Here is a 27,963-nt window from a genome sequence, read left to right on the forward strand (position 1 = left end):
TTTATATCTATTCTGCACCAGTGAAAGGATCAAGCATACAAGAATGGCATAAACTATGTAGGTTAAACACACACACACACACACACACACACACACACACACACACACACACACAAACAGGAAACCTTGTAGAGAACTTCAAAACTTTTGGTATGTACCCAGTAATGAAGAGTTGAAGGGGCTTAAATAAGCACCTTTATCAAATTGCTATGCATCCCAAGTTCTGAGCTAGACTGCTAATACAAAAAAATGAAAAAATGTCCAGCCACTGCACTAAAGGAGTGCAATTAGAAGACAAAAAAACATATAAACAATTGTATGCAGTCTAATTTGCAATAATAGAGGTATTTATTTACATGGTAAATATTCTGATTTTTGAAAGCATATAAGTGGGAATGTAAAATTGTTTGATTTTGCGTCCAAAAGAAAAATAAAGTCTAGTAAATGAACAAGTAGTATTAAGAATTATTTTGCAACTGGGGTGCCTGAGTGGCTCAGTCGGTTAAGCGCCCAACTTCAGCTTAGGTCCTAATCTCAAGACTCATGGGTTCAAGCCCCATGTCAGGCTCTGTGCAGACATCTCAGAGCCTGGAGCCTGCTTTGGATTTGGTGTCTGTGTCTCTTTCTCTCTCTGCCCTCCCTGCTTGTTGACTCTCTCTCAAAAATAAAGATCAAAAAAAATTTACAATTATTTAATTGTTAATATTATTCAGTATGGAGTATATAAATTCATACTAAAATAAGCTAACCAGGATATTTTAAGATTTTCCTAACACTAAACATCAGTATTAAAATATACAAACACAATGAAAATATTAACTATTATTTGAATAATGCTGCTATAAACCATCTGGATATGTTTTTTGGTAAAGACATGTAAACCTTTCTGTTAGGTATATATCGAAGAGAATTGCTGGGTCATAGGGTACGTATTACAGCACTGTTAAAGCTGAACAAATAGTTCTACTAAGTCGTTGTTCCAATTTACATTCCCACCAGCAGTTTGAGAGTTCTAACTGTTCCAGATCCTTGACAACTCATGGCATTGCCTTTTTTTAATAACCTTCAAAAAAATTAGCTTAAGGATCACAAGAATTTGTAACAGTAGTATAGAGTTTCCATGTACCCTTCATCCAGCTTTCCCCAATGGTAGTAACTTACATAACTATGGTATGTTGTCAAAACCAGAAAATTGATGTTGGTACAATACTATGAATGCAAGCTTATTTGATTTCACCAGTTTTTACATGTGCTTTTTTTTGTTTGGTATACAGCTCTATGAAATTTATCATGTATGTAGAATCATGCAATCATTTCCACAAGCAGGATATAGAACTGTTCCACCACCACAAACACAAACCTCTTTTGTGTTATCCCTTAGTATTCATACTTTTCCCCCACAAACCCTAATCCCTGACAACCACTAATCTGTTCTCTACCACCATAATTTTGTTACATCAAGAATGCCATATGAGGTGTGCCTGGGTGGCTCAGTCGGTTAAGTGTCCGACTTCAGCTCAGGTCATGATCTTGCAGTTTGTGAGTTCAAGCCCCATATCGGGCTCTCTACTGTCAACGCAGAGCCTGCTTCAGATCCTGTCTCCCTCTCTCTACCCCTCCCCCTCTTTTTCTCAAAAAATAAACAAATATTAAAAAGAATAAAAAGAACACCATATGAAAGGAATCATATAGCATGTAACCTTTTGAAATTAGCATTTTTCATTCAGCATAATGCCCTTGAGATCCATCTAAGTTCTTTGGATCAATATCAATAGTTCCTTCCTTTTTATTATTGAGTACTATTTCATTATATAGATATAACATAATTTATCCATTCAAATGTTATAAGACACTTGGGTTGTTTCCAGTTTTTGACTGTTACAAATAAAGTTGGTATGAACACTTGTGTATAGGTTTCTATGTGAAAACAAGTCTTCATTTCTCTGGCATAAATTTTTAAAAGTGATTGCAGGATTGTATAGTAAGAATATGTTTAATTGTTTAATTTTTTAAAACAACTACTAAGTTGTTTTCCTTTTATTTTTAAAAAAATTTTTAGGTTTATTTATTTTGAGAGAAAGAGAGGGTGAGCAAGCAGGGGAAAGGCAGAAAGAGGGAGAGAGAGAATTCCAAGCAGGCTCTGCTCTGTGTGTGCAGAGCTGGATGCGGGGCTCAAACCCCAGAAACTGTGAGATCATAACCTGAGCCAAAATCGGGAGTCTGGTCACTTAACTGACTTAAGCCACCCAGGCACCGCCCCCCAAATTGTTTTCAAGGAAGAATGGCTGTGTCATTTTACATTCTCATCAACATTGTGGGAGAGATCTAGGTCTCAGCATCCTAATCAGCCTTTTACAGTGTCACCATTTTTTATTTTAGCCATTCTGATATGAAGTGATATCCTGTTGTAGTTTCAGTTTACATTTCCCTATTGGCTAGTGATGAATGTATTTTCAAGTGCTTATTTGCCATGCTGCATTGATCCTCTTAAATGAATGTCAGTTTAAGTCCTTGGCCCATTTTCTAACTGAAAAATGTTTGTTTTTTCGCTGTTACATTTAAAGGATTCTTTACATATTCTGAGTACGAGCCCTTACTAAAAAATGCTATTTGCAAATATTTTCTTCAAGTCTGTGATCTGTCTTTTCTTAACAGGGTGATTCACAAACAAAGTTTTAATTTATTTTACTTTTTTATAACTGTTTTAAAATTTATTTTTAATTTACATCCAAGTTAGCATATAGTGCAATAATGATTTCAGTAGAATCCAGTGATTCATCCCCTACTACAACACCCAGTGCACCCCAACAAGTGTCTTCCTTAATGCCCCTTGTCCATTAAGCCCATTCCCCCACCCATAACCCCTCCAGCAACCCTTAGTTTGTTCTCTGTATTTAAGAGTCTCATGTTTTGTACCCCTCCTTGTTTTTTTTTTTTTAATTTTTTTTAACGTTTATTTATTTTTGAGACACAGAGAGACAGAGCATGAACAGGGGAGGGTCAGAGAGAGGGAGACACAGAATCTGAAACAGGCTCCAGGCTCTGAGCTGTCAGCACAGAGCCCGATGCGGGGCTCGAACTCACGGAACGCGAGATCATGACCTGAGCCGAAGTCGGCCGCCCAACCGACTGAGCCACCCAGGCGCCCCGGCCCCTCCTTGTTTTTATATTATTTTTGTTTCCCTTATGTTCATCTGTTTTGTATCTTAAATTCCATTTATGAGTGAAGTTATATATTGGTCTTTTACTAATTTCGCTTAGCATAGTATACTCTAGTTCCATCCACATTGTTTTTATAATTTTTTTTAAGTTTATTTATTTATTTGAGAGACAGAGACAGTACAAGTACGGGAGGGGTAGAGAGGGAGGGAGAGAGAGAGAATCCCAAGCAAGCTCTTCACTGGCAGTACAGAGCCCAAGGCAGGTCTCAAACCCACAAAACTGCAAGATCATGACCTGAGCCAAAACCAAGTTTAATGTTTATCCGATGGAGCAATCCAGGCATCCCTAAAGTTTTTAACTATCCAATTATTGACTTTTTATCTTCAATGGATTATATCCCTTTGGTGTCATGACTGAAAAACTATCTGCTTAAACTTAGTTCCTGAAGATCTTTTTCCCAATGTTTATTTATTCATTTTTGAGAGAGAGAGAGAAAATGAATGACAACGAACATAGGGGAGGGGCAGAGACAGAGGGGTAGAGAGAACCCAAGCAGGCTCCATGCTGTCAGCACAGAGCCAGATGCAGGGCTTGATCCCATAAACCATGAGATCATGACCTGAGCTAAAATCAAGATTCAGGCACTTAACCAACTGAGATACCCAGGCACCCCTTGAAGATTTTCTTCTGTGCTTTCTTATACAAGTATAATGTTTCACATTTAAATTTATGAACCATTTTAGCTTGATTTTTGAATAGGGGTGAGGCTTAGGTCAAGGTTTGTTTCAGCCTGTGAATATGCAATTGTTTCAATACCATTTGTTGAAGAGACCATCCTCCCTTCACTGAAACACTTTTGTACCTTCCTCAAAAATGCTTTTAACTTGCATTTCTCTGATGATTACTAAAGATGAGCACTTTTTGTATGTTTACTGGCCATATGAATACTGTCTTTTGTAAAGTCCTTTTGAAGTTCTTTCCTTTGGCATTGGCTGGTTTATCCTACTAATTTTGTTTAAAAATTTTTTAATGTTTATTTATTACTGAAAGACAGAGAGAGACAGAGCATGAGCATGGGAGGGGCAGAGAGAGGGGGAGACATAGAATCCGAAGCAAGTTCCAGGCTCTGAACTGTCAGCACAGAGCCTGATGCAGGGCTCGAACTCACAAACTGCGAGATCATGACCTGATCTGAAGTCAGACACTTAACCAACTGGGCCACCCGGGTGCTTCTATCCTACTAATTTTTATTAATTCTTTGCATATTCTGGGTAAGAGTCCTTTCTGGATCTATGTATTAAGAGTAGCTTCTCCTAGATATTTGCAAATGGCATATCCAACAAGGGGTAAATATCCAAACTATATAAAGAACTTCTACAAAGCAACACCAAAAACCTCCAAATAATTCTATTAAAAATGGGCAGAGGACCTGAGCGGACATTTTTCCAAAGAAGACATACAGATGGCCAATAAACATAAAAAGATGTTCAACATCACTAACCATCAGGGAAATGCAAATCTCCACAAGGAGATCTCACACCTGTCAGAATGGCTAAAATCAAAAACACAAGAAATAACAAGTGTTAGGATGTAGAGAAAAAAAAAAACCCTTGTGCATTACTGGTATGAATACAAATTGGTACTGACACTGTGGAAAACGTATGGAGGCTCCTCAAAAAATTAAAAATAGAATTAACATATGATGCAATAATTCTACTACTGGGTATTTACCAAAAAAAAAAAAAAAGAAAAAAAACATTATTGCAAAAAGATATATTCACCCCTAAGTTTATTTACTGCAGCATTATTTACAATAGCCAAGATATGGAAGCAACCCAAGTCTACACTGATAAAGGAATGGATGGATAAAGATGTGGTATGGAATATTACTCAGCTTTAAAAAAAGAACAAGACTGTACCACTTGAGACAACATGGATGGACCTTGAGAGTTTAATCCTAAGTGAGGTAAGTCAGACAAAGACAAATACCATATGCTTTCACTCATATGTGGAATTTAAGAAAAAAAATGAACAAAGAAACCAGACTCTTCAATATAGAGAACAAACTGGTGGTTGCCAGAGGGGAGGTGGGGGGGGTAGGGGTAAATTAGATAAAGGGGATCAAGAGTATGCTTATCTTGATGAGAACTGAGTAATGTATACAATTGTTTAATCATATTCTGCACCTGAAACTAACATAAGCACTGTAATGTTCATTGTATTTTAGCAAAAAAAATGGTAACAAACACAAAATCAAAAGTATATGTTTGTATAAGCATAGAAACTCTAACCATGGTTATATCTGGGTTACTAAATTATAAACAATAGCATTTATTGTCTTCTTTGTGATTTTCCATAGTATCTTTAAAAATGAGAAAATAGCTTCTATTTTGTGGCCTGCCTTTTCATTTTTAACATGAAATTCCTTTGATGACTAAAAATTCTTAATTTTAATGAAGCTCAACTCAACAATATTTCCTTTTACGGTTAGTACTTTGTGGGTCCTTTTCATGAAAGTTTTCTTAATGCAATATCAGGAAAATATTCTTTACTGTTTCCTTCTAAAACTTTTGTTTTAGCTTCCACATTTAAATCTACAAACCACGGATTTAGTTAACAGGGAAATACAGTTTAAGATTACCAAGTCTTACCAGTACATATCAATCACAATAGCTTTAAAAAAAAACAGACATTGTCAAGTGATGATGAGGACAGAGAACAACTGAAACGCCTATATGCTACTGGGGGCGGGGGGGCGGAGTGCAAACTGGTACAACCATTTTGGAAAAACGTCTTGGTAATATAAGCTAAAGCTGAATGTACATGCATCTTTTACTCAGCAATCTCACTTCTGGGCATATACACAACAGAAACACATACATATGCTTGACAAATGACAGATACAACAATCTTTAAAAAGTTGAATCTTTGGACTTCCACTCTGGAAAGATGGGAGTAGACATACTCTTCCCTATTCCTTACAATAAGGAAAGCAAAAGACCCTAGACATTACATATAAAACAATCATAAGAAGTTTCTGAAAAGTGAGGAAGAGGAGAAAGACTGGCTAGGGACCTTGGGTGCTAAGGAACAACATGGAACTAAGTTCCATAGGATTTCTTCCCAAAAGGAGGGCTAAAGAACCCAGCAATCAGGAAATGCCAGTGGATACTGCCAAAAAAAAAGTCTCCAAGAAAATCCTGCTCTCTCTAGCCAAAGGACCAAAAAAAGGGGCACCCTAGAAAGACAGAAAACTTGAAAACAATAATCATTCAATTGCAGTCAAGCAGTACAGAAAAAAAATGCGGTGCACCTCCATCCTTGTCACTAAAGGCTGAGTGGGGAGTTCAGACTCCTACCTTCTCCTAGTTGTAACAAGGCATGGCCAGAGTGGAGTCAGAGAAGTCTGAGTTAACACAGTCCTCCTCTCAACCCAGCAGTGTCAGTAAAGACCATGAAGGGAACTCAGACATCCATCCCCACCCAGAAGTTACAAGAAAAACCCTATATCTACTAGGGTAGTATCAAAGGATATATAGTGGAGAGTCAGGAATTATACCACAACCCAGTTAATGAGTTACCCCTGCAGTGTCAGTGGAGGCCCATGGGTAGGGGTTGTAAATAGGCAATCCTAACCCTCCCAGCCAGGATAGTATCGGCAGAAATGTAGTCGGTAGACTCAACTCCCACTCTCATCTTCCATCTGAACATGTGTCAAAAGAGGCCTGCTATACCAGAAAACTTAGATCCACAGTCTCATGAAATAATAAGCAAATATCCAGTTAAATTATATCTTTGTCCTAACAAGAACCAGTAAAATCTCAACTTCAATGAAAAAACGCAATCAGCAGACACCAACACTAAGATGACATAAATGTCAGAATTGTCTGACAAGGATGGAAAAAGTTGTTACATTTCTAAATATGCTTCAATAAGGAGTTATTAACACACCTGAGACAAATGAAAAAAAAATGCCTCAGTAAAGAAATATAAGACATAAAGAAGAACCAAATGGAAATCTTAGAACTGAAAAATACAATAAAAAACTAAACAGTAGAATGTAGAGAACAGAGATTCAATTAACTTTGAAAACAGAACAATAGAAATGACCCTATCTAAACAACAGATAGAAATCAAACAAATAAACAAAAAATCACAGAAAAACAAAATGGAGACTGAGGGACCTATAGGACTCTAACATTATTGTCTACCATTCTTATCACTGGAGTACTAAAAGGAGAGGAAAAAAAAGAAGGGGCTATAATAGTATTTGAAGAAATAACGGCTGAAAATTACTCAAATTTAGCAAGAAACACAAACCTACAGATGTAGAAATTGAATGAACCACAAACAGGGCAAACTCAAAGAAATTCATGCCAAGAAGCATCATTGGCAAACTTTTGAAACTAAGATAAAAAAAAATCTTGAAATAAGCAAGAAATAGAACCTTACTGACAAGAAAAAAAGATTTTAAAAACAGATTTTTTAAATTAAAATATATTTGACATATAATATTGTATAAAATTAAGGTATACATGTTAATTTGATACACTTATATACTGTAATATGATTGGCACTGTACCAACAATTAGCACCTCTACCATGTAAATATTTTCTTTTTACTGGTTGGAATAATTAAGTTCTAATCTCCTAGGAAGTTTAATGATTATAATATAATACTGTAGTCTACATTTACTTATTGGTTTAGCCACTATGAAAAACAATATGGAGTTTCCTCAAAATTTTGAAAATAAATCTACCATATGATCCAGCAATTCCACTTCTGGGTATATATACAAAAAAAAAATGAAAACAGAATGTCAAAGGGATATATGCACTCCCATGTTTACTGCAGCACTATCCACAATAGCCAAGATACAAAAACAACCTAAGGGCCCAGCAACAGATGAATAGATAAAAAAAAGATGTGGTATATATGCAATGGGATAGTATTCAGCCATGAGAAAAAAAGGACATTTTGCCATATGTGCCAACATGAATGTACCTTGAACACATAATGCTAAGTGAGATAAGTAAGAGAAAGACAAATACTGCATGATATCACTTTCGTGTGAAATTCAAAAAGCCCAATTCATAAAACAGCAGGTATTTTTGAAAGAAATTATGAAATCCAGAAGGAAGTGGTAAAACATTTTTCAAGTGCAGAAAGAAGAGAAATGCCAACCCAGAATCCTATACCCAGCTAAAACACTCTTCAAAAATGAAGAGGAAATCAAGAAATTCTCTTCTGAAGGTACTCGGGAAATTTATTGCCAGCAGACCTGCTCTGAAAGGATGACTAAAGGAATTTCTCTAGAAAGAATGGAAATGATAAAAGAAAAAATACTGACACATTAGGAAGGAAGAAACAATTAAAAAACAAAAAATATGAGTAAATAAAATAATTTTCCTTTCAATTTTTCTAAGTTATAGTTAATTATTGAAGAAAAATTATTACATTAATGTGGTAATCCATTTATGTAGAGAAAAACAGTTAAAACAATTATATTATAAATGGGGAAGAGAAAGGGACATAAGGGCATAAGGTTTCTACACTTAGTTAACATGGTAAAATGATGACATTAGTTGACTATGATAAATTATGTCCACGTAATGTAATACTTAGAGCAACCACTACGAAAGTTATAAAAAGATACATCAAAAAATACCATAGATGAATAAAAATACAATTTCACAAATGGTAAAAAGTAACCCACAGGAAGGGTAGAATAAGAAATCAGAAAAAAAGAGGGGTGCCTATACTGTTTTATACTCTATATACTGTTTTCTAGAGTGGCTGCACCTGCTTGCATTCCCACCAACAGTGCGGAAGTGTTCCCCTTCCTCTGCATACTCACCAATGCCTGTTGTTTCCTGAGTTGTTAATTTTAGATATTCTGACACTTGTGAGATGGTATCTCATTGTGGTTTTGATTTGTATTTCCCTGACGATGAATGATGCTGAGCATCTTTTCATGTCTCTGTTAGCCATATGAGATGAATTTCTTGAGATGTGATGAAACCATTTTGTATCTTGACTCTATCTTGCATTTGTCAAAACTTATACACTAAAAGGAGTGAATTTGACTGTAGATAGATTTAATTTTTTTAATGTTTATTTATTTATTTTGAGAGAGAGAGAGAGCACATGAGCAGGGGAGAGGCAGAGAGGGAGACAGAGAATCACAATAAGTCTCTGCAGCGTCAGTGCACAGCCCGACATGGGGCTCGGTCTCACCAACTGTGAGAACATGACCTGAGCCAAGATCAAGAGTCAGATGCTTAACCAATTGAGCTACCCAGGTACTCCTAAAATTATTTTTCTTAATTCTCTATACAAACGAAAAATGTTTCCCACCTCACATTAGTTTCATCATTAAATTCTTCAGCCCATTTTTTCCTTGATTGTGCAGTAGTAGAACCATCTAAACGGTAATAGTCAATGTTTCGCAGCCACTTCCCTTCACCTGGAAATTTAACAAGAAAAAAGAGATTTGATATACATTGTTCTGCTAGTAATAACACATTTTATTCCCCGCTCACCATTTAAAATCTGATTATCACGTATAGCAACACAAAAATTTTTTTAATTAAAGTGTAATTCACAATATTACAAATAAATTTACCACAGATTTACTTCCAATAGATACTGAATAGCAAAGGTACTTTTAAAAAAGTATTTCATCTACATGTGAATTTCTTAAAAGACTTCCTTGATGACAATCTTTTAAAACTGTCAAAAGAATATGGTTAAATTGCATTATGCTCATGAAGCTTGCTTGCAACTGAATTTGTAAATGGCCATGTTTTCTCCCTTATTAATAAGTTGATCCTGGTAAGGGTACCTAACACAGAATGCATTTATTCAATCACTGAACAAATATTTATTGAATGCCTAATATGCGTCAAAAATTATTCTATGGTCTGACCACATATATCAGCATATATTCCTATTTCATGACAATTGTGTGTGTGTGTGGGTGTCTGTGTGCCTGTGTGTGTGTGTGTGTGTGTAAGGACTTTGACTTAATAAGTAAAACAGTTATCAGACATGTCAACTTTTGGACAGTGAGGTGAAAATTTACCCAAGACTTACATTAAAACTAAAATACCAAATTTAGTGCTTATGACATTTATATTTTATTATACATTAATTTCCATTACAATTCTCTAAACTATAAATATAATACTACTTTATCCCTGAATCCGATCCTAGAATCTTAACATAAAAAAAAGGTGACAAAACTGAGATTCAGGTCTTTCGGTGAACGTTTTACTTAAATTTAGTATTTAGTATTAAAGGTGCTTTTTAACATGCTTATTTACTTACCCATGTCTTTACTTATATTTAAAAACTAAAATTTCATTGCTAAAAATGGGTAAGAAAGTCTACTTATTTATGGCTTTTATTTCCTTCAATTGGAAAAAAAGGCATACACACAGCTAAGGAAAAGAGAATTTGAAATAGATGATTAGATAAAAAACAGGCTGGAGTCACATATCCATTAAGTGATCACCTAAACTGGGTAATTATGAAAGTTAATATGCTAATAATACATAAAATGATATTAATATTTTTTAAATTATTTCAACATATTCACCTTTCGATGATAATACAAATGAATAATCTGTACTACCACTTCTGGGAATCCAACACTTAAAAAGTGACAAAGTCAAATACACATTTTTTAAAAATACCAGTTTCACCATTTACTAGCAATTTCATTTAGAAAATGTGAAAATGTGTTTCATTGTGTTTAAAAATGGAGAGTTGAAAGATGGTGGCATAGGAGGACTAGGCTCACGGAGTCCTGCTGATCACTTAGATTCCACCCACATCTGCCTAAATAACCCAGAACACCGCAAGAAGACTCGCTGAACGGACTCTCCAGAGCCAAGCGTAGACAAGAGACCCAATGAAGAGGGTAGGAAGGGCGGAGAGGCGGTGCGCGCTACATGGACTGGCGGGAGGGAGCCAGGGCAGTGGAGGGGCAGCCCGTCTGGCAAGGCAGACCCCCGAGTCTGACTTGCAAATCGGAGGAGCCGGATGGAGTCAGTTCTGACAGCCAGTGGGAATTAACATCTGGAATGTTATAAGTCAATGGCTCTGCACAGAAGGTGGGAGGGCTAGAGGACAATGGGAGGGAGAGCTGTTGAGCCCCGGAAGACAGAGCTCAGCTTAGTGGGGAAGAAAAGCGCTGGCCAGTGCCATCTCCCTCGCCCGTCACCCAGCCAAATTCCCAACGGGAACCAGTTCCCCTCACCTAACTTGCTTCACTACGCAAACACCCAACGCTGTGCTTCTATGGATCCATTCCTCCAACGGATCGGCCTCCCTCCCGGTGCCTCAGGGACCATCCTGGAGCGGACCAACAAAGGCAAAGCAAGATGAGCCTGCCCCTCCCACCACTGTGCACCTTGTGGAACCACCCCGGCTAATAAGCCAGATCCCATACAAGCAGCACCACAAGCCTGGCAGAGTTCAAGTAGCCCAGACATGGGCCACACCACCCCATAGTGAGTCCTGCCCCTGGGAGAGGGGAAGATAAGGTACACACCAGACTGTGGTCCCAGCGGTGGGCTGGGAGCAGACAATGGGTCTGACTGCAGCCCCGCCCACCAACACAAGTTATTCAAGACAACACAGGGGAAGTGCCCTGCAGTTCCACACCACTCCAGGGACTATCCAAAATGATGAAACGGAAGAATTTTCCTCAAAAGAAAACTCCAGGAAGTAGCAACAGCTAACGAATTGATCAAAAACAATCTAAGCAATATAACTGAGAATGAATTTTTTTTTTAATTTTTTTTTAACATTTATTTAATTTTGAGAGAGAGAGAGACTGAGCATGAACGGGGGAGGGTCAGAGAGAGGGAGACACAGAATCCGAAACAGGCTCCGGGCTCTGAGCTGTCAGCACAGGGGCCCGATGCGGGGCTCAAACTCACGGACCGCGAGATCGTGACCTGAGCCGAAGTCGGCGCTCAACCGACTGAGCCACCCAGGCGCCCCTTAACTGAGAATGAATTTAAAATAATAGACATAAAATTAATCACTTGGCTTGAAAAAAGTAGACAGGACAGCAGAGAATCTATTGCTACAGAGATCAAGGGACTAAGAAACAGTCAAGAGGAGCTAAAAATGCTATAAATGAGGTACAAAATAAAATGGAGGCGACCATAGCTCCGACTGAAGAGGCAGAGGAGAGAATGGGTGAATTAGAAGATAAAATTATGGAAAAAGAGGAAGCTGAGAAAAAGAGACATAAAAAAAAATCCAGGAATATGAGGGGAAAATTAGGGACCTAAGTGATGCGATGAAACACAATAATATCTGCATAATAGGGAATCCAGAGGAGGAAGAGAGAGAGAAAGGGGCTGAAGGTATACTTGAAGAAATCATAGCTGAGAACTTCCCTGATCTGGGGAAGGAAAAAGGCATTGAAATCCAAGAGGCACAAAGAACTCCCTTCAGATATAACTTGAATCGATCTTCTGAACGACATATCTTGGTGAAACTGGCAAAAATCAAGGATAAAGAGAAAATTCTGAAAGAAGCTAGGGATAAACACGCTCTAACATATAAAGGGAGAATGATAAGACTAGTGATGGATCTACTGAAACTTGGCAGGCCAGAAAAGAATGGCAGGAAATCTTCAATGTAATGGACAGAAAAATATGCAGCCAAGACTCCTTTATTCAGCAAGTCTGTCATACAGAATAAAGTAGAGATAAAGGTCTTCCCAAACAAACAAAAACTGAAGGAATTCATCACCACTAAACTAGCCCTACAAGAAATCCTAAGGGGGATCCTGTGAGACAAAGTACCAGAGACGTCACTATAAGCATGAAACCTATAGACATCACAATGACTTCTAAACCCATATCTTTCAATTATATCACTGAATGTAAATGGACTAAATGCTCCAACCAAAAGACATAGGGTATCAGAATGGATAAAAAAACAAGACCCAACTATTTGCTGTCTACAAGAGACTCATTTTAGACATGAGAACACCTTCAGATTGAAAGTGAGGGGATGGAGAAATATCTACCATGCTCTTGGAAGCAAAAAGAAAGCTGGAGTAGCCATGCTTATATCAGACAAACTGGACTTTAAATTAAGGCTGTAACAAGAGATGAAGAGGGGCATTATATAATAATTACCGGGTCTATCCATCAGGAAGAGCTAACAATTATAAATGTCTATACGCCGAATACAGGAGCCCCCAAATATATAAAACAATCACAAACAGAAGCAACCTTATTCATAAGAATGTGGTAATTGCAGGGAACTTTAATACCCCACTTACAATAACTGACACATCATCTAGACACAGGACCAATAAAGAAACAAGGACCCTGAATGATACACTGGATCACATGGACTTGACAGATATATTTAGAACTCTGCATCCCAAAGCAATAGAATATACTTTCTTCTCGAGTGCACATGGAACATTCTCCAAGACAGATGACATACTGGGTCACAAAACAGCCCTTCATAAGTATAAAAGAATTCAGATCATACCATGCACACTTTCAGACCACGATGCTATGAAACTTCAAATCAACCACAAGAAAAAGTCAGGAAAACCTCCAAAAGCATGGAGGTAAAGAACACCCTACTAAAGAATGAATGGGTCACACAGGAAATTAGAGAAGAAATTTGAAAAGATATGGAAACAGATTGAAATGAAAACACAACAATCCAAATGCTTTGGGATGCAGCAAAGGCAGTCCTGAGAGGAAAATACATTGCAATCCAGGCCTATCTCAAGGAACAAGAAAAATCCCAAATACAAAATCTAACAGCACACCTAAAAGAAACTGAAGCAGAACATCAAAGACACCCCAAACCCAGCAGAAGAAGGGAAATAATGAAGAGCAGAGAAGAAATAAACAATACAGAATCTAAAAAAACTGTTGGGGAGATCAATGAAATCAAGAGTTGGTTTTTTGAAAAAATAAACCAAATGGATAAACCTCTAGCCAGGCTTCTCAAAAGGAAAAGGGAGATGACCCAAATAGGTAAAGTCATGAATGAAAATGGAATTATGACAACCAATCCCTCAGAAATACAAGCCATTATCAGGGAATACTATTGAAAACTTACATGCCAACAAACGGGACAACCTGGAAGAAATGGACAAATTCCTAAGCACCCAAACACTTCCAAAACTCAAACAGGAAGAAATACAAAACTTGAACAGACCCATAACCAGTGAATGAATTGAATCAGTTATCAAAAATCATCCAACAAATAAGAGTCCAGGACCAGATGGCTTCCCTGGGGAATTATACCAGACATTTAAAGCAGAGATAATACCTATCCTTCTCAAGCTATTCCAAAAAATAGAAAGGGAAGGAAAACTTCCAGATTCATTCTATGAAGCCAGCATTACTTTGATTCCTAAACCGGACAGAGACCCAGTAAAAAAAGAGAACTACAGGCCAATATCCCTGATGAATAAGGATGCAAAAATCCTCAATAAGATACTAGCAAATCGAATTCAACAGCATATAAAAAGAATGATTCACCATGATCAAGTGGGATTCATTCTTGCGCTGCAGGGCTGGTTCAACATTCGCAAATCAATCCACATGATACATCACATTAATAAAAGAAAAGAACCATATGATCCCGTCAATCGATGCAGAAAAAGCATTTGACAAAATTCAGCATCCTTTCTTAAGAAAAACCCTCGAGAAAGTTGGGATGGAAGGAACATCTTTAAACATCATCAAAGCCATTTGTGAAAAGCCCACAACTAATATCCTTCTCAATGGCACAAAACTGAGAGCTTTCCCCCTGAGACCAGGAACACAAAAGGGATGTCCACTCTCACTGCTGTTGTTTAACATAGTGTTGGAAGTTCCAGCATCAGCAATCAGACAACAAAAGGAAATCAAAGGCATCAAAATTGGCAAAGATGAAGTCAAGCTTTCACTTTTTGTAGATAACATGATATTACACATGGAAAATCCGATAGACTCCACCAGAAGTCTGCTAGAACTGATAAATGAATTCAGCAAAGTTGCAGGATACAAAATCAATGTACAGAAATCAGTTGCATTCTTATACACTAATAATGAAGCAACAGAAAGACAAATGAAGAAACTGATCCCATTCACAATTGCATTGAGAATCATAAAATACCTAGGAATAAACCTAACCAAAGATGTACAAGATCTGTATGCTGAAAACTACAGAAAGCTTATGAAGTAAATTGAAGAAGATATAAAGAAATGGAAAAACATTCCGAGCTCATGGATTGGAAGAATCAATATTGTTAAAATGTCAATACTACCCAAAGCTATCTACACATTCAATGCAATCCCAATCAAAATTTCAACAGCATTCTTCTCGAAGCTAGAACAAGCAATCCTAAAATTTGTATGGAAATACAAAAGACCCCGCATAGCCAAAGTAATTTTGAAGAAGACGACCAAAGCAGGAGGCATCAAAATCCCAGACTTTAGCCTCTACTACAAAGCTGTAATCATCAAGACAGCATGGTATTGGCACAAAAACAGACACAATAGACCAATGGAATAGAATAGAAACCCCAGAATAGACCCACAAAAGTATGGCCAACTAATCTTTGACAAAGCAGGAAAGAATAGCCAATGGAAAAAAGACACTCTCTTTAACAAATGGTGCTGGGAGAACTGGAGAGCAATATGCAGAAGGATGAAACTAGACCACTTTCTTACACCGTTCACAAAAATAAACTCAAAATGGATAAAGGACCTGAATGTGAGACAGGAAACCAACAAAACCCTAGAGGAGAGGGGCGCCTGGGTGGCGCAGTCGGTTAAGCGTCCGACTTCAGCCAGGTCACGATCTCGCGGTCCGTGAGTTCGAGCCCCGCGTCAGGCTCTGGGCTGATGGCTCGGAGCCTGGAGCCTGTTTCTGATTCTGTGTCTCCCTCTCTCTACCCCTCCCCCGTTCATGCTCTGTCTCTCTCTGTCCCAAAAATAAATAAACGTTGGGAAAAAAAAACCCTAGAGGAGAAAGCAAGAAAAATCCTCTCTGCCCTCAGCCGCAGCAGTTTCTTACTTGACACAGTCCCAAAGGCAAGGGAATTAAAAGAAAAAATTGAATTCTTGGGACTTCGTAAAGATAAAAAGCTTCTGCACGGCAAAGGAAACAACCAACAAAAGTAAAAGGCAACCAACGGAATGGGAAAAGATATTTGGAAATGACATATCGGACAAAGGGCTAGTATCCAAAATCTATACAGAACTCATCAAACTCCACACCCGAAAAACAAATAATCCAGTGAAGAAATGGGCAGAAAACATGAATAGACACTTCTCTAAAGAAGACTTCCAGATGGCCAACAGGCACATGAAAAGATGCTCAACGTCACTCCTCATCAGGGAAATACAAATCAAAACCACAGTCAGATACCACTTCACGCCAGTTAGAGTGACTAAAATGAACAAATCAGGAGACTATAGATGCTGGAGAGGATGTGGAGAAACGGGAACCCTCTAGCACTGTTGGTGGGAATGCAAACTGGTGCAGCCGCTCTGGAAAACAGTGTGGAGGTTCCTCAAAAAATTAAAAATAGGCCTACCCTATGACCTAGCAATAGCACTGCTAGGAATTTACCTAAGTAAATACAGGAGTGCTGATGCATAGGGGCACTTTTACCCCAATGTTTATAGCAGCACTTTCAACAATAGCCAAATTAGGGAAAGAGCCTACATGTCCATCAACTGATGGATGAATCGATAAAGAAATTGTGGTTTGTATACACAATGGAATACTACTTGGCAATGAGAAAGAATGAAATATGGCCTTTTGTAGCAACGTGGATGGAACTGTAGAGGGTTATGCTAAGTGAAATAAGTCATACAGAGAAAGAAAGATACCATATGTTTTCACTCTTATGTGGATCCTGAGAAACTTAACAGAAGACCACAGGGGAGGGGAAGAAAAAAAAAAGAGGTTAGAGAGGGAGGGAGCCAAAGCATAAGAGACTCTTAAAAACTGAGAACAAACTGAGGGTTGATGAGGGGTGGGAGGGAGGGGATGGTGGGGATGGGTATTGAGGAAGGCACCTTTTGTGATGAGCACTGGGTATTATATGGAAACCAATTTGACAATAAGTTTCATATTTAAAAGTAAATAAATAAAAAATAAAAATGGAGATAGTCCAATACCTATTGCATATGGTTGTTTTTTAAATGAGTTGATATAAGAGAAAAAATCCTTAGAACAGTGCCTATCACACAGTAATTAAGCTTACTGAGCACTTAATATTATCACCTCAAGATCCTACATCAAATTATATCTGTCTCTAATATGGCACATTAATATGTGATCATTTCTGTAACATAATTTCCTGTAATACCCCTTGAACCTAGTTCAGTGCCCAATACACAGTCATAGAAGTAGAAATAGTAGTGGTGGTGGTGGTGACAAAACAGAAACTGAACTGATTAATGGTTAAAATAAATGTTTGTTGAAGATATTAAATATGAACTAACAACCACATGGAAAAATATTCAACCTTGCCAGTAGTCAGAAAAATACAAATCAAAACAAGAACAATTGTTTTTACCCATTAAAGATGGGGAAAATATAATTACAGTACTACAGGTATATAGTAAAATGGGCATTTGCCATTTATTCATGGTAGTATAAAAACTCATGTTTCCTAGCACTTTGCCTTTCATATAATGAAGCACTGCCAGAACATAGAAATGAACTAATAAAACTAATAGTAGATAACAGAAAAACCTATTTAAGCCAATAATACACATAACCATAGTCAAATCAAGTAATACATATACACACTACCTATATATATATATATATATATATATATATATATATATATATATGTATATATGTATATATAACATATACATATATGTTAAAGACATATGAATAAGGAAGAACCTCAGAAACAAAGAAGGCAGGGAATGAAAAACACTAAAAAGTGCCAGTATATACCAAGCACTTAAACCTAATGGGCACATAAAAAATGCATCACAAGAGCATGATTCTCTATGGAAAACAACTAGAGAATATCCAGATAAGGACAATGTATTACCTTGCAAATTCAGCAAGTATTTACTATAGACCTACTACATGTTCAATACTATGCTGGACATCAGTAAAGCCTTGCCTGACTGCTTTACATCTTGTCCCCCAAAACTCCCTATTACCTTTATAGTATTTCATTATTTATCCACTGCATTTTTTTACAACTGTATACTTCTTTGGTGGGGGAGGCAAGATGGCAGAACAGCATGGAAGTTTTTTGTGGGTTCTACGTCCATGAAATACAGCCAGACCAACACTAAACTATCCTGCACACCTAGAAAACTGATTTGAGGATTAACACAACAATCTGCACAACCTCAACCACAGAATTCAGCAAGTACCCGGCACAGAGAGGTGAACTTGGGGAGCGAGAAGCCACGGTGAGCAGGGACCCGCTTTTGTGGGCGGAGAGAGGATGGAGATGGGGGGGGGGAGAGAATCCAGGAAAAGTAGTCCTCCGCAAAAGCTGCTGGAGAGACAGTGGAAAATTGGATACAGCCACAGGGACTGAAATAAAAGTGGAGAAGGGAGAAGGGAGAAGGGAGAAGGGAGAAGGGAGAAGGGAGAAAGGAGAAAGGAGAAAGGAGAAAGGAGAAAGGAGAAAGGAGAAAGGAGAAAGGAGAGAGGGTTTCAATTCCAATAAGACTGTAAACAAGGGGAGCACAGAGTCTGCAACTCTACAGCTCCATACCTGGCAATGCTCTAGTGGGAAGAGTGAATCCCCAGGAATAGAGTGGGGTCCGGGAGGTTCTTGGGCCACACGGGGAAAAGCAGTTCCACTGCTGGAAGGGCATTTGGTACAGACTGTTGAGGCCCCTTGGTCCCAGCAGACCCCAGAGAATGCCCACATTCGCTGGTGCTGGAACAAGGTCGTTAAGGGTGATGCCTGGTGCCAGATGTGTGCTGTGATTTTCCATAATCCCAGAAACGCTGCTGCTACACAACCTCGCGAACTTTTTCTGGGGTGGGCAGGCACCTGGCTGTAGTCTCAGGACACCGGCAGCAAGCGTTCCTGGGTGCAGCTGGCATTCGGCCACTGCTTGATGAGAACTTCCCGCAGAGGGGCGGAACTGGTCAAAGCCGCACTCCTTCAGAAGTAAGGCACAAGGGAAAACAACCGCATCTGAGACAAAACTCAGAAGAGAGGTACTGCCTGGGGCTTGGTCACGGACCAAGCAGGGAGTGGATGAAAGCTGAAGACAGAAGACAGGTGTGTGATTGCTGATCAGGGAGAACAGAGTTCTGATACTAGAGAACTGGGTAGCTGAGTGATGCCATTTTCACCGCTCCAGCGCATACACATCCACAAGTGCCACAACACTCCACCCCAGTAGGCTAGCAGTGCCATCTAGTGGAGAATGGAGCCACTACACTAAGCCCCGCCCAACTGGGCCAACCTCCCTCTTCAAGAACACAAATCTGACTGCCTGCTTAGTTTATGGACTATAAAGTGCTTCATAGTCTGACTTCTAGGGGAAAACGAAGTAATTTCATTCATATTTCAATCTGTTAGGAGGTCCATCTGTTCAAATTTTGTTTTTTTTTATATTTTTCACTTCTTTTTCTTGAATACAGAAAGAAAAAACTCATTTTTACTTACAACTTTTATTGAAAATATTTTTTTATTATATGTTTTGCTTTTATGTGAATTTTTTCAACTTCTATTTTACTTCCATCTTTTTATTTTAGTCTGCTACAGTGTATTCACTTTTTCAAATTTTCAAACAATTTCCTTTTTTTCTTTTTCCTTTCTTGCTTTCTCATTTCTTTCTCTTCAATACAGAGAAAAAATTAATTTTTATTTTCAGTTTTTATTAAAAATTTTTCTTTAAATTTTTACTATATTTTTAACGTTTATGTAAGTTTTTCAAATTCTATTTTATTTCCATCATATTATTTTAGGCTACTACAGTGTATTTACTTTTTCAAATGATTTCCTTTTTCTTCCTAGTTTTCATTTCTTTTCTTTTTCTTGACTACAGAAAAACTTCATTTTTATTTTTAATTATTAAAAATATTTTTCTGTAATTTTTTCTACAATATTCATTACTTTTGTGTACTATTTTTTCCAATTCTCTTTTACTTCCATCATTTCATTTTAGTCTACTTCAGTGTATATATTTTTTCAAATTCTTAATTTCTTTTTTTTTCTTTATTTTCCCTTTTTCTCTAATCTATCAAAACACTTTCAACACCCAGACCAAAACACACCTAGGTTCTAGCATCATTTATCCCATTTGTGTGTGTGTGTCTTTTTTTTACCTCATTATTTCCTTTTCTCCCTTCAAAATGACGAAACAAACGAATTCGCCCAAAAAGAAAGAACAGGAAGAAACGACAGCCAGGAACTTAACCAACCCAGATATAAGCAAGATGTCTGAACCAGAATTTACAATCACGATAATAAGAATATTAGCTGGAGGTGAAAATAGATTAGAATCCCTTCTGCAGAGATAAAAGAAGTAAAAACTACTCATGATGAAATAAAAAATGCTTAACTGAGCTGCAATCACAGATGGATGACGCGGCAGCAAGGATGGATGAGGCAGAGAAGAGAATCAGTGATATAGAGGAAAACTTATGGAAAATAATGAAGCAGAAAAAAACAGGGAGATTAAGGAAAAAGCACGATTTAAGAATTAGAGAAATCAGTGACTCTTTAAAAAGGAACAACATCAGAATCATAGGGGTCCCAGAAAAGGAAGAGACACAAATAGGGGTAGAAGGGTTATGTGAGCAAATCATAGCAGAAAACTTTCCTAACCTGGGGAAAGACACAGAAATCAAAATCCAGGAAGCACAGAGGACCCCCATTAGATTCAACAAACACCGACCATCAACAAGGCACATCATAGTCAAATTCACAAAATACTAAGGCAAGGAGAGAATCATGAAAGCAGCAAGGGAAAAAGGTCCCTAACCTACAAGGGAAGACAGATCAGGTTTGCAGCAGACCTATCCACAGAAACTTGGCAGGCCAGAAAGGAAAGGCAGGATATATTCAATGTGCTGAATAAGAAAAATATGCAGCCAAGAATCTTCTACCCACCAAGGCTGTCATTCAAAATAGGAGAGATAAAGAGTTTCTGAGACAAACAAAAATGAAAGGAATTTGTGACCACTAAACCTGCCTAGCAAGAAATTTTAAGGGGAACTCTCTGAGGGGAGAAAAGGTGAAAAAAAAATATATATATATATATAAATACCAAAAGCAACAAAGATTACAAAGGACCAGAGAACACCACCAGAAACTCCAACCCTACAAGCATCATAATGGCAATAAATTCATAACTTTCAGTACTCACTCTAAACATCAATGGACTCAGTGCTCCAATCAAAAGACACAGGATAACAGAATGCATAAGGAAACAAGATCCATCTATATGCTGTTTACAAGAGACCCACTTCAGACCTAAAGAAACCGTCAGACTGAAAGTAAGGCGACTGAGAACCAACTATCATGCTAATGGTCAACAAAAGAAAGCTGGAGTAGCCATACTTACATCACACAATCTAGACTTTAAAATAAACACTGTACCAAGAGATGCAGAAGGGCATTATATCATTATCAAAGGATCTATCCACCAAGAAGTCCTAACAATTTTAAACATTTATGCTTCAAATGTGACATCACCCAAATATATAAATCAATTAATCACAAGCATAAACTCATTGACAGTAATACCATAATAGTAGGAGACTTCAACACCCCACTCACAGCAATGGATGGATCATCTAATCAAAAAATCAACAAGGTAACAATGGCTTTGAATGACACACTGGACCAGATTGACTACATAGATATATTCAGAACATTTCATCCTAAAGCAGCAGAATATACATTCTTCTCCAGTGCACATGGAACGTTTTCCAGAACAGATTATATACTGAGACACAAATCAGCCCTAAGCAAATACAGAAAGATTGATATCATACCATGCATATTTTCAGACCACAACACTATGAAACTGAAATAAACCACAAGAAAAAAATTGGAAAGGTAACAAATACTTGGAGACTGAAGAACGTCCTACTAAAGAATGAATGGGCTAACCAAGAAGTTAAAGAGGAAATTAAACACTATATGGAAGCCAATGAAAATTATAACACCACAACCCAATACCTCTGGGACACAGCAATGGTAGTCATAAGAGGAAAGTATACAGCAATTCAGGCATTCCTTTTTTTTTTATATGAAACTTGTCAAATTGGTTTCCATAAAACACCCAGTGCTCCTACCAACAGGTGCCCTCCTCAATACCCCTCACCCACCCTCCCCTCCAAAGAAGGAGGAAGAAAGATCTCAGATACACAACCTAACCTTATAGCATAAGGAGCTGGAAACAGAACAGCAAATACAACACAAAACCAGCAGAAGACAGGAAATAATAAAGATTAGAGCAGAAATTACTGCTATCGAAACCAAAAAAAACCCCCAAAAAACAAAAAAAACAGTAGAAGAGATCAATATAACCAGAAGCTGGTTCTTTGAAAGAATTAACAAAATTGATAAACCCTAGCCAGTTTAATCAAAAAGAAAAAGGAAAGGACCCAGATAAATAAAATCAAGAATGAAAGAGGAGAGATCACAAGCAACACACAGGAACAAAAACAATAATAAGAGAATATCATGAGCAATTATATGCCAACAAAATGGGCAATCTGGAAGAAATGGACAAATACATAGAAAAATATACACGAGCAAAATTGAAACAGGAAGAAACAGAAAATTTGAAAAGACCCATAACCAGTAAGGAAATCGAATTAGTAATCAAAATCTTCCAAAAAACAAGAGTCCAAGGCCAGATGTCTTTCCAGGCGAATTCTACCAATCATTTAAGGAAGAGTTAACACATATTCTCTTGAAGTTGTTCCAAAAAATAGAAATGGAAGGAAAACTTCCAAACTCTTTCTATGAAACCAGCATTACTTTGATTCCAAAACCAGAGACCCCACTAAAAGGAACTATAGACCAATTTCCCTGATGAACATGCATGCAAAAATCCTCAACAAGATATTAGCCAACTGGCTCCAACAACACATTAAAAAAATTATTAACCACAACCAAGTGGGATTTATACCTGGGATGCAGGGCTGGTTCAGTATCTGCAAAACCATTAACGTGATTTATCACATCAATAAAAGAAAGGACAAGAACCATATGGTGTTTTCAATAGATGCAGAGAAAGCATTTGATGAAATACAGCATCCTTTCTTGATAAAAACCCTCAAGAAAGTCGGGATAGAAGAGCATACCTTGAGATCATAAAAGCCATGTATATACGACACAACGCTAATATCATCCTCAATGGGGAAAACCTGAGAGCTTTCTCCCTAAGGTCAGGAACAAGACAGGGATGTCCGTCCATTCTCGCCACTGTTATTCAATATAGTATCGGAGGTCTTAGCCTCTGCATTCAGACAACACAAAGAAATAAAAGGCATCCAAATCGTCCATGAGGAGGTCAAACTGTCACTCTTCACAGATGACATGATACTCTATATGGAAAACCCTAATGATTCCACCAAAAAACAGCCAGAATTGATCCATGAATTCAGCAAAGTTGCAGGATATAAATCAATGCACAGAAATCGGTTGCATCCCTTTACACCAACAATGAAGCAATAGAAAGAGAAATCAAGGAATTGATTCCAGTTACAATTGTACCAAAAACCATAAAATACCTAGGAATCAATCTAACAAAAGAGGATAACAATCTATACACTGAAAAGTATAGAAAGCTTATTAAAGAAATTGAAGAAGACACAAAAAAAATAGAAAAAGATTCTATGCTCCTGGATAGGAAGAACAAATGTTGTTAAAATGTCAATACTACCCAAAGCAATCTACATATTCAATGCAATCCCTATCAAAATAACACCAGCATTCTTCACAGAGCTAGAACAAATAATCCTAAAATTTGTATGGAACCAGAAAAGACCCCGAATAGCCAAAGCAGTCTTGAAAAAGAAAACCAAAGCACGAGGCATCACAATCCCAGACTTTAAGCTATACTATATAGCTGTAATCATCAAGACTATGGTACTGGCACAAGAACAGACTCTCAGATCAATGGAACATAATAGAGAACCCAGAAATGGATCCACAAACATATGGCCAACTAATCTTTGACAAAGCAGGAAAGAATAGCCAATGGAATAAAGACAGTCTCTTCAGCAAGTGGTGCTGGGAAAACTAGACAGCAACATTCAGAAGAATGAACCTGGACCACTTTCTTACACCGTACACAAAAATAAACTCAAAATGGATGAAAGACCTCCATGTAAGACAGGAAGCCATCAAAATCTTGAGAAGACAGTAGGCAAAAACCTCTTTGATCTTGGCCGCAGCAACTTCTTACTCAACATGTCTCCAGAGGAAAGGGAAACAAAAGCCAAAATGAACTACTGGGACCTCATCAAAATAAAAAGCTTCTACACAGTCAAGGAAACAATGGGCAAAACTAAAAGGCAACCGACAGAATGGGAGAAGAGATTTGCAAATGACATATCAGATAAAGGGTTAGTATCCAAAATCTATGAAGAACTTATCTAACTCAACACCCAAAAAACAAATAATCCAGTGAATAAATGGGCAAAAGACATGAATAGACACTTCTCCAAGGAAGAAATCCAGATTGCCAACCGACACATGAAAAAATGCTCAACATCATTCATCATCAGGGAAATACAAATCAAAACCACAATGAGATACCACCTGTCAGAATGGCTAACATTATCAACTCAGGCAACAACAGATGTTGGGGAGGATGCGGAGAAAGAGGGTCTCTTTTGCATTGTTGGTGGGAATCCAACTGGCGCAGCCACTCTGGAAAACAGTATGGAGGTTACTCAAAAAATTAAAAATAGAACTACCCTACTACCCAGCAACTGCACTACTAGGCATTTATCCAAGGGATACAGGTGTGCGGTTGCAAGGGACACATGCACCCCAATGTTTATAACAGCACTATCAATACTAGCCAAAGTATGGAAGAGCCCAAATGTCCATCGATGGATGAAGGGATAGAGAAGATGAGGTGTGTGTATACACACACACACACACACACACACACATATATATATATATATATACACATACAATGGAATATTACTCGGCAATCAAAAAGAATGAAATCTTGCCATTGCAACTACATGGGTGGAACTTGAGGGTATTATGCTAAGTGAAATTAGAAAAAGGCAAATATCATATGACTTCACTCATATGAGGACTTTAAGAGACAAAACAGAAGAACATATGGGAAGGGAAACAAAAATAATATAAAAACAGGGAAGGGGACAAAACATAAGAGACTCATAAATATGGAGAATAAACTGAGGGTTACTGGAGGGGTTGTGGGAGGGGGATGGGTAAATGGGAAAGGGGCACTAAGGAATCTACTCCTGAAATCATTGTTGTACTACTTGCTAACTAATTTGGATGTAAATTAAAAAAAAAGAAAAGAAAAGAAAAAAAAACTATACATTTGTTTGCTTCTTATTGGTTTTCTCTAACAAAAAATATAGCCTTTAGGAGGTTAGGGACATTTTGTCTTCTATGGGTTCTGTAAACTGCTAATTTGAGGCATACTAATGAGGCAGTGGCTTAGTGGTAATTCTTAGCGCCACTTAGATAAGGAAGAGAGATCTTTTCAATTTTTAGAAACCCAGGCCCAGTGTACCAATATTCCATGTAAGATTTTGCTTGGGGAAAAAAAGGAACTCTACTTTTTTTACTAAGTAAATATCCTAGCAAACTAATGATATAGTATGTGGTGTGATATCAAACAAAGAGCAAATGCTCCTTTTCAATTACTATAGCGACCTAAGCAACCAATGCAGCTGTCTAAAAAGAAAGATGCCATCTGTCTATAATTTGCAGAGGATGTTATTGTTTTGTTTCCTAAAAAGTAAAAAAAAAAATATTTAAAATGAATAGAATAGAAAATATTATCAATATTATCAACAGAATTGGAAAATTAAAATTAAAAACAACAAGCACTATAATGCAAGAGTACTCAGGGTACCATCAAACAAAAAAAAAAAGAAAATTTTTTTCAAGAACTAGAACTAGAACAAAGAATCCTAAAATTTGTATGGAACCACAAAAGATGCCAAATAGCCAAAATAATCTTGAGAAAGAAGAACAAAACTGGAGATATCATGCTCCAACATCTCAAAGTATACTACAAAGCTACAGTAATCAAAACAGTCTGGTACTGGAACAAAAACAGACACATAATACAATGGAACAAGGTAGAGAGCCCATAAATAAACCTACACACATATGGTCAATGAATCTATGCCAAAGGAGGCAAGAATGTACGATGCGGGAAAAAAAGCCTCCTCAATAAATGGTATAGGGAAAGCCGGACAGCTACATGCAAAAGACTGAAACTGTACCACTATCATACACCATATACAAAAATAAATTCAAAATGTTTTAAACACTTAAATGTAAGGCCGGAAACAATAAAACTTTAGAAGAAAACACAGGCAGTAAGCTCATTAACATTCGTCTTAGCAGTATTTTTTTTTTTTGACCAGTCTCTTCAAGCATGAGCAGCAAAAGCTAAATTAAACAAATGGGATTATATACATAAACAAGTAGGATTATATCAAATTAGAAAGTTCTTGCACATTGAAGAAAACCATCAACAAAACAAAATGGCAATCTACAGAATGGGAGAAGAGATTTGCAAATCATAAACCAGTAAGGGGTTCAATTCCAAAATAAATAAAGAACTTACACAACTTAATACCAAAACACTCAACTTGATTTAAAAATAGGCAGAAGACTTGAACAGACATTTTTTTCAAAGACTACATAAAGATGGCCAACAGGCACATGAAAAGAGGCACAAAATCACTAGGCATCAGTGAAGCCCAAATCAAAACCAAAATATCACCTCACACTGGTCAGATTGGCTACTATCAAAAAACAAAAAAACAAAAAAAAACAAATGCTGGTAACAATGCTGAAAAAAAGGGAACCATTACACAGTGTTGTGGGAATGTTAAATTGGTGCAGCCACTAAGGAGATTCTTCAAAAAATTAAAAATAGAACTACCCTATGGTTTGGCATTCTACTTCTGGGTATTTTTCCAAAGAAAATGCAAACACCAATTCAAAGAGACCAGGGATGCCTGGGTGGCTCAGTCAGTTAATCATCACACTCTTGATTTCGGCTCAGGGCAGGATCTCAATGTTTGTGAAATTGAGCCACATCGGGCTCACACTCAAAGCCCAGAGCCTGCTTGGGATTCTCTCTCTTTCTCTTTTTCTCTATGCCCCTCCCATGCTCACATGCACATGTACACTCTCTCTTTGAAATAAATTTTAAAACAAAAAACAGTAAAAACACAAAGAGATATATTGACTATGTTCACCGCAGCATGACTTACAATAGCTAAGATAAGGAAGCAACCTAAATATGTGTATGCATGCACAATGGAGTATTACTCAGCCATAAAAAAGGATGAGATCTTGCCATTTGGTGACAACATGGATGGACCCAGAGAGTATTATGCTAAGTGAAATAAGTCAGACAGAGAGGAAGACAAAGACCATATGATTTTACTTATATGTGAACTCTAACAAACAAAGAAATGGAAACAGAGTCATGGATACAGGAAACAAACTGCTGGTTACCAGAATGGGGAGGGGATGGGGGATGGGCAAAAAATGTGAACAAAATTAAGAGATACAAACTTCCACCTATTAAATAAAGTCATGG

The 27,963-nt window shown here is 37.4% G+C and overlaps 1 protein-coding gene across 7 annotated transcripts in view; it reads right to left on the minus strand.

Moving 5' to 3' along the window:
- ATRX (ATRX chromatin remodeler) overlaps positions 1–27,963 on the minus strand; it is a 322,803-nt gene that overhangs the window by 39,947 nt on the left and 254,893 nt on the right. For all 7 annotated transcript variants that reach the window (XM_047076254.1, XM_047076252.1, XM_047076256.1 and 4 more), the window contains one exon: positions 9,521–9,629. In XM_047076254.1, coding sequence (XP_046932210.1) covers positions 9,521–9,629 — 109 coding nt within the window. The remainder of the gene's footprint in view (positions 1–9,520; positions 9,630–27,963) is intronic.

The sequence above is a fragment of the Lynx rufus genome, unplaced genomic scaffold, assembly GCF_022079265.1.
Source record: "Lynx rufus isolate CCGP_SWC_20201006 ecotype Redwood Valley unplaced genomic scaffold, mLynRuf1.p SCAF_14, whole genome shotgun sequence".
NCBI lineage: Eukaryota > Metazoa > Chordata > Mammalia > Carnivora > Felidae > Lynx > Lynx rufus.